This window comes from Candida dubliniensis, chromosome 1, assembly GCF_000026945.1.
Source record: "Candida dubliniensis CD36 chromosome 1, complete sequence".
Lineage (NCBI taxonomy): Eukaryota > Fungi > Ascomycota > Pichiomycetes > Serinales > Debaryomycetaceae > Candida > Candida dubliniensis.
Genome location: NC_012860.1, coordinates 1,127,586 through 1,143,341, shown reverse-complemented (window position 1 = coordinate 1,143,341; position 15,756 = coordinate 1,127,586). Strand labels below are relative to the sequence as shown.

Below are 15,756 nucleotides of genomic sequence, written 5' to 3'. Positions count from 1 at the left end.
AAAAAAAACTGTAGAGGTTTACCAAAATTGCCACTGACCTGGACTTTGTCTACACTTTAAATCAAGCAGCGTCGATAGTAGATTCAACACAAACAAATAACAAAGCAATGCCACCAAAGGAAGATTGGGATAAATATATACCACCTTCAGAAGAAGAGACCACTGAAAAGATAACACCATTAACTGAAGGCGACATTCAGGTGTTAAAAACATACGGAACTGCACCATATGCAGATTCATTGAAAGAGATTGAAAAAGATTTGAAGACAATAGAAGAAAGAATTAAGACTAATCAAGGAATAAAAGAGAGTGACACTGGGTTAGCTCCACCTCATCTTTGGGATGTTCTTGGTGACAAACAACGTATGCTGGAAGAACAGAGTTTACAAGTTGCCAGATGTACTAAGATAATTGAGGCGTCTCAACCACAACAGCCAACAGGATTACAGAATGCTGACACCAAATCAAAATATGTGATTAACATCAAACAGATTGCCAAATTTGTTGTAGGGTTGGGTGAAAGGCTTTCTCCTACCGATATTGAAGAAGGTATGAGGGTTGGTGTTGACAGACACAAGTATGAAATTCAATTACCGTTGCCTCCCAGAATTGATCCATCAGTGACCATGATGACAGTGGAAGAGAAGCCAGATGTTACATACAGTGATGTTGGTGGGTGTAAAGAGCAAATTGAAAAATTGAGAGAAGTCGTTGAATTGCCATTGTTGAGTCCAGAAAGATTTGTCAAATTGGGTATTGACCCACCCAAAGGTATATTATTGTACGGTCCTCCAGGTACTGGGAAAACATTGTGTGCGAGAGCAGTTGCTAACAGAACAGACGCCACATTTATTCGAGTGATTGGATCGGAATTAGTGCAAAAGTATGTTGGTGAAGGGGCCAGGATGGTGCGTGAGTTATTCGAAATGGCAAGAACCAAGAAAGCGTGCATTATATTTTTCGATGAAGTTGATGCCATTGGAGGTGCCAGATTTGATGATGGAGCTGGTGGCGATAACGAAGTGCAAAGAACCATGTTGGAATTGATCACACAATTGGATGGGTTTGATCCAAGAGGTAATATTAAGGTAATGTTTGCCACCAATAGACCAAACACTTTGGATCCAGCATTGTTAAGACCAGGTAGAATTGATCGTAAGGTTGAGTTTTCTTTACCGGATTTGGAAGGAAGAGCCAATATTTTCCGTATTCACTCAAAGACAATGAGCGTTGAAAAAGATATCAGATGGGAATTAATATCCAGATTATGTCCTAATGCCACGGGTGCAGAATTAAGATCGGTGTGTACTGAAGCAGGTATGTTTGCTATCAGGGCCAGAAGGAAGGTTGCCAATGAAAAAGATTTTTTGAAAGCAGTTGACAAGGTTATTAAAGGTAATTTGAAATTCAGTTCAACAAGTCAATATATGCAATATAATTGAGTGTTTAATCAGAGCACAGAAAACTTCTGTCCCCACCCCCCTTCACCTTGGTATTTTTTCCTTTGCATTAAGCAATGAATTATACTTATATATATATATTTGTCTTTATGTATATATACGATGCATCTATAAAAAATATATCTAATCCCACCAAGAAACACATCCCATACCATAATCCTGACAGGATGCAGTTATGGTATACGGAGGTAAAGTAGTAGCCTTCTTTTCTTCTTCAGTTTGTTCGTCATTTAGTTTTGGTTTAACATTATAAAAGTTTTCTTCTTCCACTCTAAATCTAATTCTTTCATTAACATCAATAAACAATTCATTTTCATCCAATAAATAAATCCAAGCTTGTTCCAGTTCTGAATATTGACAATTTTCAAATAAGAAATCTTTTGGAATCCAAATTTCATCAAAGAATTCCATACGAACTTTAATACCTTTTGGTGTACATTCAGTTACCCATCCAGTTAGAATTTCTCCTCGAAATGGTTTCCAAACTATACTTCGAAATCTCACTTCAACATATGATCCACCATCTCCTGGTTTCAATAACCCATCTTTGATGTCGAGTATGTCCCATATGGTTATTACCAAACCTAGATTGGCAATTATTTTGTTGGCATATTTTTTGTTCAATTCATCAGAAATAGAATGTTGTATGGGGACATTGAATGAACTAGGTGGTATACGTATTAAATCTGATATTTCTGATAATATAAACATAGCAAAAGGGAGAAATAGGATGAGTGTTTGCTGGAGATGTTATGATTTGATCAATGTATAGTAGATACAGAGTAAAAAAAAAAAAATAAACCAGACTTTTTGATGCTATTATTATACAGATGAGGATGGAAAAAAAAAAAAAAAAATTATAAACTAAAACCGTATTACAGTTTTGATTAGAGTAATATCACTACTTTTATTTCAAACCAATTCTATTTATTACATTTATTATCACTTTATTTTTTGCAAGTAAGAAAATGAACCCACCTTCGAAAGTCAGCAAACTGAAAAAAGTGGTTCACACTACAGGAAGAGTTAGTGCCAAAAAGGCAGCTAGTTATTTGCATTCGATGCAAAATTCATCAACAACAAAACTAACCCCCCCTGCTTCAATTGCTGCTCCAATTTGGAATCCAAAACATTTTCGGTTGTTTGTTGGGAATTTAGGACCTGATGGAAATGATGAATTGTTAAAAGAGGCATTTCAGAAATATCCTTCTATGAGTCAAGTTCATGTTCCCATAGATAGGAAAACCACCAAAAATAAAGGATTTGGGTTTGTAGCTTTTGGCAAATCTGAAGATTATTTACGTGCATTTCAAGAAATGAATGGGAAATATATTGGCCAGCATCCAGTTCAGTTGAAGCGTGCTGAGTCTAGCGTACCCAAAAAGACCAAGTGTAAAAGGAAATAAGTAGAGGTGTGATGTATATGGTTAGGTCCATTTGATTTGTATCATTTACTACAAATGATAGTCGTTCTTTTTTCTCACAAATAATGAGGAACTGAAAAAAAAAAAAAAAAAAAGAAAATTTTTTTTTAGCATTCATTCAAGTTTAGTCTATCACCCACCACCAGCATTACATCCTCCTTTATCTCTTTTTTCAACAAAGTTACAATGTTGGTATTGATGTCGCCTAGACTTGGCTATCATATAGCAAAGAATAGCAATTTGATGTTGCGACCTATTTCAATTTTGAGATTCAAATCAAGTGTTCCTTCAGCAAAGCAGAGCAAAAACAACTTACCAACAGATGGAGTCCCCAAAAAATCTTTACCTTCTGAAGGAGAGTGGAAACATTTAAAATTACATATTCCAGGTGAAAATGTGCAAACCAATGATTTGAAGGACAGAATACCTAAATTCCCTTTGGGCAAGGAAAATGTACCCACATTATTACCACGTCCAGGAGTACCTCAGGTGGGTAAAAATTTCACATTCCGACAAGTTATTGGGATTTTGAAAAATAAGACTCAACCAGAATTGATATATGAAAGTGAGCCTCATCGATTATATTTTTTAATGTGTTTTTGTGCATCGATTGTGTTTGCAGTATATGGATGTGTGTTATTTGAATGGGCCATATGGATAGCCAATAAAGAATACGATGAAAATGAAAAAGAAGAGACCAATGAAGCAATTCGTAAACGAGAATGGGCTATATCTTTACTCATGTACTTAGCTCCATCGGCTTCCTTGTTTTTATTGGCTTATGGTGCAGCTCTTTTCCCAACAAAACTTGTCAGAAGAATCTGGTATTTGCCTGGACCCGTTGAACATATTAAATTTACGTCGTATCCGTTCATTCCCGGTAGACCAACTCCGGTGTATACCATGCCTTTGGAGAATTTAAAGAGAAAACACACAACCAGAGTATGGACTGGTAAAGGATTTTATGGGACTGCTGACAAAGGGTTTTTTTACTTTACTTTATTGGAAACATTACCTAATGGGAAAACCAAAAATTGGATTGTCGACAGAAAGGGGTTCTTTTGGTCTGATGGGAGAGTGTTTGATTATTTATTTGGTAAAGAAACTTTGCAGGAGGCAGAGGCAGGTGTTCCTTATGACAAACAATTTAATATAATCAATCAGGAGATGAAAAAGAAAAAGCAACAATTGAGGGAAAAGCATGGAGTATTTTGGAGATATAAGATGGCAGCAAAGGAATTTGGAAAAGATATCAAAAAATTGGGAGGCTATATCACCAATACCAAATCCATAGATAGTGAAAAAAAGACCGCTAATGGTAAACAATTACCAAAGGGGAAATAGAGTTTATTACTACCAAAGAAATGAAATAATCTCTTATTTTTTTTTTGAGCACGGTTTATATTTTGTAAATAGAAATACACATACACTAAGTTCTGTATATAAAAAGAAAAACTATATACCCACAACATCAACAAGAATAGGACCAGAAGAAGTAAATTCTCCATCTTCCTCCACGTCAAACATTTTTATTATTATTTTGCAGATTTTAATAGAAATTGCTTACACAATTAGATTTCAAATTACAAAATCATGACACAAAATCCGTGAAAAAAAAAATTGAAACATTTTTTAGCAAGATTCTTAATTTTTTTCTTTTTTATCTTGGGATTTATTTGAATTGCTTAATTGAAATAAAAATACTAAGCTAACTCAATTATACAATGGACAGCATTTTTATTTGTTTACAATAACAACTAAATATTAGTGCCGATTGAAATTTTTATTTGATGAAGTAACCCATTGTTGATTATTTGTCTTATTTTGGGGTGTACAACAACAAAAATAGAATCAGTATAGACGTCTGCCGTGTACCACTCAATACAAATTGTTGCACACTCTTAGATATTTACTTCTTCTTTAATATATACTAAGTATTTATTATTACAGTGAACGAAATAACCTCCTCCAAAAAAAAAAAAAAAAACTGTCTGGGGGGGGGCGGCATTACCAGTTACAGTATAAGTAACTAGTAATAGGTTATCAAAGCCGAACACGATTTTGCTTCTCCTCTTTTTTCATTTTTTCCATTTTTGTTTTTTTGAAATGATTTTTTACCTTCTTTTTTTCTTCTTCTTCTTTTGTTAGTATTTTTTGTTTGACAATTTCAATAACAATAAGCTCACACAAAATCTTAATATTATTATTATCTTTATTTACACGCATATTTCCCATAAATTACATAAAATTGCTCTCACCTTTTATTTTTCTTTCTCTCTCTCTCTCTCCTTTCTTTCAATTCTACCTGCCACTCTAAAATTTCGGTGAAAACTCCTCCTTTTTTTTTTTTTTTTTTTTTTTTTGTTTTTTACAACAGACACACTCACACACTTACACACATATTTTTCACCATGGCAGCTGGGTTAAGACAAATGAAGTTACATAACAAAAGAAAGTCAAATGAATTGGAGGATATTTCAAATATTCATAAAAAGTCAAGGACTGTATCGTTCAAAAACCAAAGTGAAACCAAGAAACCAATAACCAGACTGAACCTTAACCGAAAGCGTACTCACTTTGTCACTCCACCATCGCCACCTCAACAACGATCGTCACCGCCAGCCACTTGTTTGGAAGATGTAACTCCTCAGCATCAACAAGATAACGACCATGATACTGAACAAGACCAACAACAACATCACCACCATGTTTCATTTCCCGCCACGCCACCAGAATCAATAAATGACGGAGGCTCAACCCCAATAGCAGCCGCCACCAATAGTAACAGAAATGATAGCTACAACGAGAATAACAACACCAGCAGCAACAATGATAACGAATATAAAGATGCCAAGAATAAGGATGTGCAAACACTTTCTGCAAGTAATGGTATATCTGCCAACAATAGCACTGGTGGCACCTACGCAGAAGTTACTACATCTTCTTCAACGGATGGCGAAACCATCAAGCAAGACTTGAACGAGAATCCCGACTACATTGCCCTAACATCGTCATTACGAATGGCAAAGATAACTAATGCCAAAATAAATCAAGATATTATCGAATTATCGAAGTTGCAACAATATTATTCTACAAATGCAAATAAAGAAGAAACCATTCAATTCTTTCTCAAATTAATTAATAACGAATTGAATTTGCCCAAACCCACTAAAATTACCAAATGTCCTATCATAAATTGGTCTAAATATCATCCTTGTTTATCTCAAGTCAATAAAGATTTTGAAAATCAATTACGTAAATGCGATAAAAAGGAACAGGCCAAGAATTCATTGTATAAAGCTCTCAACTTGTTTGATAAATTGAAATAATGATTAAACATCCTAACTGTAAATAAAGAAACACAACAAAAAAGTGTTTTTCTTTTTACAATAATTGTTATTATCTTCTACAGTTCTCATCACTATTATTTACTACTTTTCATCGTTTTTTTAAATTTTTTTTTTTTTTTTGGGTTGGTTGGTTTAAGATTTATTTTATTCATAAATTCTATATTTTATAAAGGGGGGTTATACTTTTAGTTTTCCCAAGTTTGATTTGAATATTTTTTGCTTTTAGTTTCATTGTTTTACCAGTTTTTGCTGTGTTTCTACCATTTTATTTACACCTTTAGTTTTTTTATGTTGTTGTTGTTGTTGTTCCCATTCAGTTTCGTTTTGATATATAGAATTCCCTTTTATAGTTTACATTGTCGAAGTTTTGATCGACTAACGTATTATAGTAATATATAAATTTTACCTCGTCACGTCAACTGAATTTAGAACCTTACTGAGACTGGCTGAAAAATCTGAATTCTGAACCTAACAATTAACTCACACAAAGGGGATACTAATGAACCAAAGAAAAAGCTGACAAAAAGAATTGAGACAGAGAAAAAAAAAAAAACGAAAGTGAGGGAAAAAAAAAAAAATCTGAAAAGTACCAACTTGCTTAAACCAGAAATATACATATACATAATAGAATATCATAAGTTTTACCAAACATGGCTCACACGGAGAATTATGAATACCCACCTATTCGTATGTATATAGTACTGATGAAATGAGAGACAAAAGAAAAAGAAACACATCATCAATACAATGATAGTGTGGTTGTTTTATTATACACCGTTCTTCTTACTAACCTCATATAAATTTAGCATCACAACAAGAATTAGATGATAGCAATGTTCCCTTCTTTCATAGGGACAAATGCGCAGCTCATTTAATCAATTATTATAAATGTCTTGATAAAGGTACTTCCTTCTGTAATAAAACCAAAGATGAGTTTTACAAATGTCAATATTTAGCATTAAAGGAGAGATTAGATAACCACACTAAACAAACCCATTAAATGATATATGGAAAGAGAAATGACATATGAGAAATTGCATGTATGTATTCAAGGTGATATAGAGTATATGGTTGATGTTGTTGCTGTTGTTGTTGTTGCTGTTGTTGTTGTTGAGTACCCAATTCCTTATTTATTCTAAGTTGGCATTATTAGAAATGAAACACACATAATGGATATTTTTTACTATAAAAACGCCATGTAATGGAAGACATGATTAAAAGTAATACTTATTCTATGTATAAATTAGTATTAATATATATAAACATATGTAAAGACATGAACTTCCAATGAGCACTTGATTCGTATGAAACATTGCCCATGTTCTCAACCAGAAGAATTTAAACATTATTGCTTCAAAATTATAAGAGCTGACTGTAACACAATGTTTACATTCATACTACTGTTTACCATTCAACAAGGGCTCTCTCTCTTCACCCAAATGTCGTTGTTCTATCCATCTTTCATCATAAATGCATAATCAGATATCATCCTGCATATAGTGTATGACTTTGCAAACAATTTTATTGGTTCTCGATTCTCAAAAGAAAAAAAAAATTGTACTCTTTTGACAAACCAAAAGCTTCACTGCGACAATAGCCAGCCAAAGGGAAGTTAAAAGAGGAAGAAGACAGGGCAAAAAAAAAATAAGCATCCAATAAACTAAAGATAATAAGATCAGAGTATTTGCCCACTCCACTTCGAAACGGTATCTTTCACTATAACTAATTAGATATTCACATTATATATATATTAATATCATTATGTCAGTAACAGAGTTTCCACCACTTCGTATGTATAACATCCATTCTTATCCATTTTAGTTTGAATATTTCATGATTTGGAATTTTTTTCATTTATTTATCATTTTTCAATTGATGAAATGAACATTAATAGCAATAGCAAAGTATGGTATACTAACTTTCTTCTTCCCTTTTTTTGATTAGTTTCACAAGATGATTGTCAGAAATATAAAGTTCCATTGAAATGGAGAGATAGATGTGCTGCTTATTTTGCTCTTTATCAAACCTGTATTATTAGACAATCGGCCAATTCATCGGTGAGTTGTAAACATGATAAACATGCATGGGAAGAATGTGAAAATTTGGATTTGATTAGAAGAAAACAAGAATTAAAAGAAGCAAGTCAATAAATAGATTTCATTGGAAAGTTCATTAGATTGGATGGATTTGTACAATTCCCCCCCACCAATGTTTAAACAATTAATTTGATACTTAGTTTCATTTTTTTAAACTGTTACATTTATATTGATTCAAAAAGATTCCGAGGCATTTTTTTACAATTAGGTTATTGTTATTATAAGTTATTCTACAAACATGAAAATAAACATCACAGAATGATAATATAGGTTGCATCTTGACTGATTTGAAAAAAAAAAAAAGATTTTGTAGTCCAATATTGTGGGATTTTTAATGAATGAGTTAGAAAATAACTACGTCTTTTACAGGTTGGATATGAAGAAGTTGAAGCAATTTTCCTTTTTGCATCTACCAAACTGATAAATTTACCACAACTTGTACTTGCCTCTGTTCTTCTTCTAAAGCTTGCGTTACAAAAACTGAAGTTAGGACAGCACAATACTAGAACACATCCACTATTCTGTTTGAAACAGTTATCTCTTGATAAACTTACAAGTAGTACCACAATTTGATCTTAAAATGAGTAACAACATCATTAGAAGTATAAGTTCACATTGGCATCGACAAACTTTAAATTCCGACAGATGCACTTAGCCTAAAACATAGACATCTCTGATTAAACTAGAAAACGTTTTCTTTAAAAACAAAATGTATAACCCATGAGTAAAAGCCATATTCGAAAAATTAAAGGTCCAAATATCATTTCTTCCCCTCCTCTTTAAGAAAAAGAAGAAGAAACACTATACCATGAAGTTAAGAAAAATTTCAATATTTCTCCGCTGTCCACACTCTATATTCATTGACTACAAATATAAAGCTCTAGCTAATTTCGGAGATATTTGTAAATAAAAAATTACAAAATACTATCTAAAGAAGAAAAGAAAAGAAAGAAAGAAACGCAATGAAATTTTTTTTTTCTGTATTTCAGTTGATGATCAATAGAAGTTTCAAACAAGGTCGTGTGGCTGAGTACCAAAGAATTGTGGCCCAAATTACACTAATTGTTGTTTGTGAGCAAAAAAAAAAAAAATGTGGGCGGAGGAGCGAGAGTAACCACCAAATTCAGACGAAAACTCCCCTCGATACAAAATTGAAAGATAAAAAAAAGGATTGGGCTAATTCACTCTTTTGCTGTAACCTCTAAGATACAATTAATCAATAATGACTAAACAATCAGAAGAATTAAACGTGGTATCATCTGAACCACTTGATTCAATTGATGATTCCTCCGAGAAAGAAACTACTGTTGCAACCGCTGATAAAGAATCATCTACATCAGAGGAGAACAAACAAGAAACCACCGAAGAGTCGACCAAAGAGTCGAAATCTGCAGATTCTACTTCCGAAACCAAATCTGAGACTAAACCTGAATCTAAAAAAGATCGTAAGACTGTATCTTTTAAAAAAGAAATTGATTCAACTGAAGAAGTTCCAATTAACGAAGAAGAACAAGATGAATCTGTTCCGCCACCACAGCCACCAAGACCAAAAGATCCAACTCAACAAATCATTGAAGATATGAAACAAGCTTTTCCCAATATTGAAGAGAAATATATTATTGCCACTTTAATTGCATCTCAAGGAAACCCAGATCCAGCCTTCAATGCTTTGTTATATATTTCTGACCCTACATTTAAACCTGAAATACCAGTTTACAAGCCACCGATTTCAACTTCGTCCACAGGGTCAATTGGCACAGGAGGAGGAGGAGGAGGTAGAAATCTGAAGGAATTGACTGATGATGAGTTATTGGCTAGAAAGTTACAAAAGGAATTTGAATTGGAAGATGAAAGAAATAGAAGAAATAGAAGAAGATCGTCACATGAGAGACACAGAGCTGCTGAACAACAAAGACAAAGACATTATCGTAACCATCAAGGTGACGGTGACGATGAATTGGATGATTCTCCTGATGAATTTGAACAAATTAAAGAGACATTTACTCAAGGACTTGAAGAAGCCAAAAGTACTTTGAATGGATGGGTAAGTAACATAGCCAAACGATTTGAAGGTAATAATGATGGTAATAACCCACAACAAAGAAGAAATGACAATCCAAAATTATTTGGGGCTCTTGGGGGATCATCATTCAATGACAACAAACGTAAAACTAATAGGTTTGATGAAGATCCAGAAATTCTTAGTAATGATTTTCACGATGGAATTAGATTACAAGATAATGACGACCATGGTCCATCTTTACCCAACAGATTTAAGGGTGAACTTCAGTCAGACACCCCCACTTTGGCTAGCAGAGAAAAGGGACCCTCTGACAAAAAGAAATGGCAGCCATTGGAGTCTGGTGTTTCTGCAGATCCTGATGCATTCTTAGTTACTGATAGTGAAGAAGATGGTGACGATGTTGCAACTACAGACGCTACTAAAAACACCACTATAGGCTCTACAAAGAAATAAACCAAACAGTAGTAAATAGGTTCTTTTTTTTAGCTTCAATTGATTTAATTAACATTCCATGTAAATTCGATTCTCTAATTAATTTGGTTGGTAGACTTCTTGATGCATTAAAATCAAGGTCATTCAGGAGTTAAAAATGTGGAGTCGTGAATGACGTGGTACTTTCAAGGAAGGAAAACACTGTTTACGCCAGGTATTTTTCATACCCCTAAAACCCCAATCTGATCTATATGGGCTAGCCAATTGTTATCTTTTAAACAGGGTTTTTATTATCTCAATGTATAATAATAACACATTACTCAAACCAAAACAAAGACTTCTAGTTGGGTGTTTCCCATAAATTATAACTTATAATTGAATCCATTAACAAATTGTGTAATATTTATTCAAAAATATTGTCTGATTTTATGTTTAAAAGATGGATGACTATCAAACTTGGGTCACGGATAGAAGGAGAAAAAAATATTTCTAGTTTGTGTTTCCCCGGACATGCAAACCCGATGTTATCTTTCAATAGTCCCCCGAAAAAAAAAAAAAAAAACAAACAAGGAGCTTTAAGATTGTGACTTTTGTTTTTTTCTAAAAATCACATTTGAAAGTATACAATAACCATCGAAATCCTTGGTATAAAAGCTTCCTTCTTTCCACCTCCCGTCCCACCATTTTATCTTCGTTGTTTTTTTTTTTTTTTTCTCCCCACATTTTTAACGACAACGACAATTACAGTCTGCTTTACTTTCATTTATCCCATTTCCTCTTTTCAAAATTACAGACGGAGTTTATTTTTAAGTACCAAAATTGAATTATAATGCTTATTAGAAGATTACCAATAATTCCAACTCGAGCTATTCCTAGAATTTCTTATAGTCAGTTTCACACCGCCATTGTTAATTTGAACAAAAGTACAAACAGTGGTAATGATCATAAGGGACACGATTTTGCTTTTGTTTTCGATATAGATGGGGTTCTTATCCGGGGTAAGAAACCTATTCTTCAAGCGAAACCGGCGTTGGAAATACTAAACAGTCATAAGATTCCCTATATATTGATGACTAATGGAGGTGGAGTTCTGGAACGAAGAAAAGCTGAAGAAGTGAGTGAAATAAATCAATTGAACCCTCCAATTTCGCCATTACAAATTGTTCAAAGTCATACTCCATTAAAGGCATTAGCATTACATCATGCTTTTAACCGAGTTTTAGTCATTGGGGGAGATGGCGATAATGCAAGACACGTTGCTAAACAATATGGGTTCCAAGATATAATTATGCCCATTGACATTGTTTATAATAATCCATCAGTGTCTCCACATCATCGATACACGCAAGAAGAATTTGATAAATTTGCTCAGCCTATAGATGTAACGAAACCAATTGAGGCAATCTTTGTATTGAATGATCCAAGAGATTTGAATAGTGACATGCAAATTGTACAGGATTTATTGAATTCAGAAAATGGTCTTATTGGCACCAAGAGAAATATTCATCATATTAGAAATCTACATGATCCTTCCATACCAATCATTTTCAGTAACAATGATTATGTTTATGCCAATGATTATCCTTTACCTAGATTTGGTCAAGGAGCATTTAGAATAATTACTGAGAGATTATATAAAATCACTAATGGGTTGAAAAAACATCAACATTTAAACTCATTAATTTTGGGCAAACCATTCAAAATTCAGTACGATTTTGCTCATCATGTTTTAATTGATTGGCAAAATAAATTGATTAATGAGGATTTCAACAGCGAGCAAATATTGCCAATTTTAGGTTCCGAACCAACAAATACCCCATTCAAAAAGATTTATATGGTAGGGGACAATCCTGCCTCCGATATTAAAGGTGCCAATGATCATGGATGGGAGTCAGTGTTATTGAAAACTGGAGTTTATCGCGATGAGGACGCAATTGACGCTGATGCTGCCAAACCAACAGCAGGTGTATTTAATAATGTTGAAGATGCAGTGACAACAATTTTGGAGTCACATGGAATAAAAGTATAACTGAGCTACACCAGTAGATGCAAATAGACTAGTTGTGGCCAATAAGTATTCTTAAAAAGTTTTATTATTATTATTTTTTTTTTTTTTTTGTTTTAACATGCATCAATTTGACCTTACATATATATATGTATATGTATATACGTTAGAGATACAGTGGAAACCATGAAATGAATAAAGAAAAGAGACGACTGATACATCACCCTCTCTTTGTGTATAGGATATGGTAAAAAAAGTCATTGGATAACATTCGATCGGTCCAGACTCAAGGTCTTTTTTATGGTTAGGATTCAGTTTACCTGTGATACATCAAATCTGATGATCGAGTGAGTAAATAATAATGATATTGATCCATTTATGCAATATTTCAGATTTAGTTGTCTTTGAAACACAATGGAGTTCTATGAAATTTCATAAAACACATACACACACAAAACTACAGGAACCAGCTCATTGCAAAAGAAAAACCCTTGAAAGAGATTTCTATATTGTGTTTTGCTAATAGTCTTAAACTGAAAAAGAATTCATATGCTCTTGTTCCGTTTTTGTGTATATTGGGAAATTGCTGAAACAGGTAGTAGCAATGGTTAGGAATAATTGCAATAGATCGAATTGAATCTAATCTGACTGCTATATAAAAGACATACGTAGACGTACATACACATATCAGCACCCAATCACGCATAAAAGATAAAATGAAAGAGGAGAAATGGGTAATTGATGATTGGCAGTTATTTAATAGGACCAAGCTAAGTGGATACGGATATAAGCTTAACCATATTAACCTAAGCTTATCATGATAACAAATTATTTCAAAAAATTTACTAAATTTGAATTTATCTAAACTTGCACGGCATCAAAATCAGACATACTCTAAAAGCATTAAATTTAAATTGGATTCACAGTATGTACCAAAGATGACAATTATAGAACACCTAAACTGCTGCTAAACCAGAATATAGGTAAATATCATAACAGACTAAAAAAACTATAAAATTAGACCCAAGGCTCATTTATACAATAGCCCACTTAACAGTAGTGGTAATTATTAGTATCTTGGAAATACATTATAAAATCGGAAATGTTAATAAATAATACCATCAGCATTAGGGCCAATTAACATTAACTGCATATCCCTGGTGTAATTTATTTGATTTCCGGACATAATATAAATCCTCTTCAACTCTACTATCTCCACTACCTAATAAAACTAAGCCTAATTTAGTCAGTCTATATTAATGTTGGCGTAAATTTAAGGATGGAGAAAAGCAATCAATTTATTTGAGAAGTGTATTGTTTAGTTTCTATTCCATGAATTGTTTCTTTTCTTTGTTCTGTATTCTTCTAATTGAAAACGATCTGAAATATACGGAGATAATAATGAAATTGAAACACCTAAATGGATTACCACCACCAACACCACCAGGAAAAAAAAAAAAAAAAAAAAAAAAAAACTGCAACATATTATTAATCGATCACATACTAAACTTTAAAGGAATACATTAATCATATCAGAAGTCGTCTAAGTTTTTTTTTAAAAAACGTACATCGCTTTTGAATGTTTAGATCAAGTTCATTTAGACTGACATATAAATCAAAACCATTTCTTACTTACTGGTAAAAAATTAACTGTACTGATAATGATGTCATTAATATGTACAAAATCTGTAAAGACTGCAATGCATGTTAGCTGTATGGTGTGTAGAAATTTTTTTAACATGCACAGGATGTATTTTAAATGATGTAAAGAAGATGGCTCAAAATCTATTTAACCCAACACCTAATATATGTTGTTTTCTACATTTTGTCACATTTTCTAGAATTCAATCAACCCTACATTCAAATTGTAATTATATAATATCTTCCTTGGTATAATTTTGTTCTTTTCCCCTCTCGGATATCCAATAATAACCATTAGGTATAATCGAAAGATAACAACAACAAAAAAAAAAAGAAACATGTCTACCAGTATTTGGTAGCAAGTCGTTAACCAGCAAGATCTCGCCCCATGTTTCAGCTTAATACTTCTCATAAAAGTTTTTTCAACTGGTATCACTTGGTATGTAAAACACATACCAAGAAAAAAAAACAAAAAAAAAGAATGCCATGTAGGCAGAATTTGGAGCCTAAAGAATGATCTTTAGAAAAGATTAATCTAATTTTGTGTCGCCTCTAAATTTGCATTGAATCTAAGTTTTGCATTATTTATATTTTTCTATTAGGGTTTATTTTCTCACAGGCGAAATTAATTCAGACCACAAAAAACCTTGCATTCAAAAAAGAACTTAAAGGCGGGCTCAGCTTCTTTTTCTCTTTGCCACCGCAGTACATTTGCATTAAAACGCCTTGGGATTTGTATTTCATTTAATTTAGCCCGCCTTTTTTTTTTTTTTTACAATTGCCGTCTGCTTATCTTTTTCTTGGTTCCTTGTTGGCGTACGTGAGATCACTGTTGCTCCCCCTTTCATCTGTCTCTTCTTTTCTCTTTCCAACCCTTTCTTTCAATAATGAATTAAACTAAGGTATAAGTAAATCTCAGAAAATGTAGCCTTTTCAAAGTGATCTCTACCCACGTGGTGGCCTATCTAAGCTAACTGTATATCGGCAAATAACATTTAAAGTTGATATTTGACTAATAATAATCTTTTTTTTGAAAAGGTAACAATTGTTTAAGTTATGAAACCGAGATTTCAATCTCGTGACTAAAATTTGAAACAATAAAAAAAGCAACAAGTTACCTAAAACTAAGTAGTTATGTGAATTCATAACCACTTGTATCACCACTACAGTGCCACTACTACGACGATTGCTATCATCTAAAAACAAAAATAGTAATTGAAAGAATATTAAATGACGTGATATACATACAAACGCAATTAAAAAAAAAAACTACAATGAAAAGAGTTAGCGCAAGCGCAATATTCTGGAACTAACTGCTAAAGTAG

General features: G+C 32.9%; 9 protein-coding genes across 9 annotated transcripts; 8 read left to right on the top strand and 1 right to left on the bottom strand. All coding sequences in view use genetic code 12, as the record gives it.

Moving 5' to 3' along the window:
* Positions 1-107: 107 nt before the first annotated feature.
* On the top strand, positions 108-1,442 carry CD36_04980 (26S proteasome regulatory subunit 7, putative; the record flags this gene model as incomplete). Its single annotated transcript, XM_002417120.1, has 1 exon — positions 108-1,442. One exon carries the CDS (start codon positions 108-110, stop codon positions 1,440-1,442), a length of 1,335 nt encoding a protein of 444 aa, XP_002417165.1.
* Positions 1,443-1,583: 141 nt separating this feature from the next.
* CD36_04970 (DNA-directed RNA polymerase III 25 kDa subunit, putative) lies at positions 1,584-2,171 on the bottom strand (the record flags this gene model as incomplete). Its single annotated transcript, XM_002417119.1, has 1 exon — positions 1,584-2,171. One exon carries the CDS (start codon positions 2,169-2,171, stop codon positions 1,584-1,586), a length of 588 nt encoding a protein of 195 aa, XP_002417164.1.
* A 257-nt stretch (positions 2,172-2,428) lies between these two features.
* Positions 2,429-2,866, top strand: CD36_04960 (RNA-binding protein, putative; the record flags this gene model as incomplete). Its single annotated transcript, XM_002417118.1, has 1 exon — positions 2,429-2,866. The coding sequence occupies one exon, from the start codon at positions 2,429-2,431 to the stop codon at positions 2,864-2,866; it is 438 nt and encodes a 145-aa protein (XP_002417163.1).
* A 204-nt stretch (positions 2,867-3,070) lies between these two features.
* Positions 3,071-4,228, top strand: CD36_04950 (conserved hypothetical protein; the record flags this gene model as incomplete). The annotated part of the gene is made up of 1 exon (XM_002417117.1): positions 3,071-4,228. The coding sequence occupies one exon, from the start codon at positions 3,071-3,073 to the stop codon at positions 4,226-4,228; it is 1,158 nt and encodes a 385-aa protein (XP_002417162.1).
* Positions 4,229-5,295: 1,067 nt separating this feature from the next.
* CD36_04940 (conserved hypothetical protein) lies at positions 5,296-6,213 on the top strand (the record flags this gene model as incomplete). Its single annotated transcript, XM_002417116.1, has 1 exon — positions 5,296-6,213. One exon carries the CDS (start codon positions 5,296-5,298, stop codon positions 6,211-6,213), a length of 918 nt encoding a protein of 305 aa, XP_002417161.1.
* Positions 6,214-6,884: 671 nt separating this feature from the next.
* On the top strand, positions 6,885-7,234 carry CD36_04930 (nadh-ubiquinone oxidoreductase b18-like subunit, putative; the record flags this gene model as incomplete). The annotated part of the gene is made up of 2 exons (XM_002417115.1): positions 6,885-6,921; positions 7,041-7,234. The coding sequence occupies 2 exons, from the start codon at positions 6,885-6,887 to the stop codon at positions 7,232-7,234; spliced, it is 231 nt and encodes a 76-aa protein (XP_002417160.1).
* A 761-nt stretch (positions 7,235-7,995) lies between these two features.
* Positions 7,996-8,384, top strand: CD36_04920 (nadh-ubiquinone oxidoreductase b18 subunit, putative; the record flags this gene model as incomplete). The annotated part of the gene is made up of 2 exons (XM_002417114.1): positions 7,996-8,023; positions 8,179-8,384. The coding sequence occupies 2 exons, from the start codon at positions 7,996-7,998 to the stop codon at positions 8,382-8,384; spliced, it is 234 nt and encodes a 77-aa protein (XP_002417159.1).
* Positions 8,385-9,552: 1,168 nt separating this feature from the next.
* Positions 9,553-10,806, top strand: CD36_04910 (conserved hypothetical protein; the record flags this gene model as incomplete). The annotated part of the gene is made up of 1 exon (XM_002417113.1): positions 9,553-10,806. The coding sequence occupies one exon, from the start codon at positions 9,553-9,555 to the stop codon at positions 10,804-10,806; it is 1,254 nt and encodes a 417-aa protein (XP_002417158.1).
* Positions 10,807-11,614: 808 nt separating this feature from the next.
* CD36_04900 (conserved hypothetical protein) lies at positions 11,615-12,814 on the top strand (the record flags this gene model as incomplete). The annotated part of the gene is made up of 1 exon (XM_002417112.1): positions 11,615-12,814. The coding sequence occupies one exon, from the start codon at positions 11,615-11,617 to the stop codon at positions 12,812-12,814; it is 1,200 nt and encodes a 399-aa protein (XP_002417157.1).
* Positions 12,815-15,756: the final 2,942 nt, after the last annotated feature.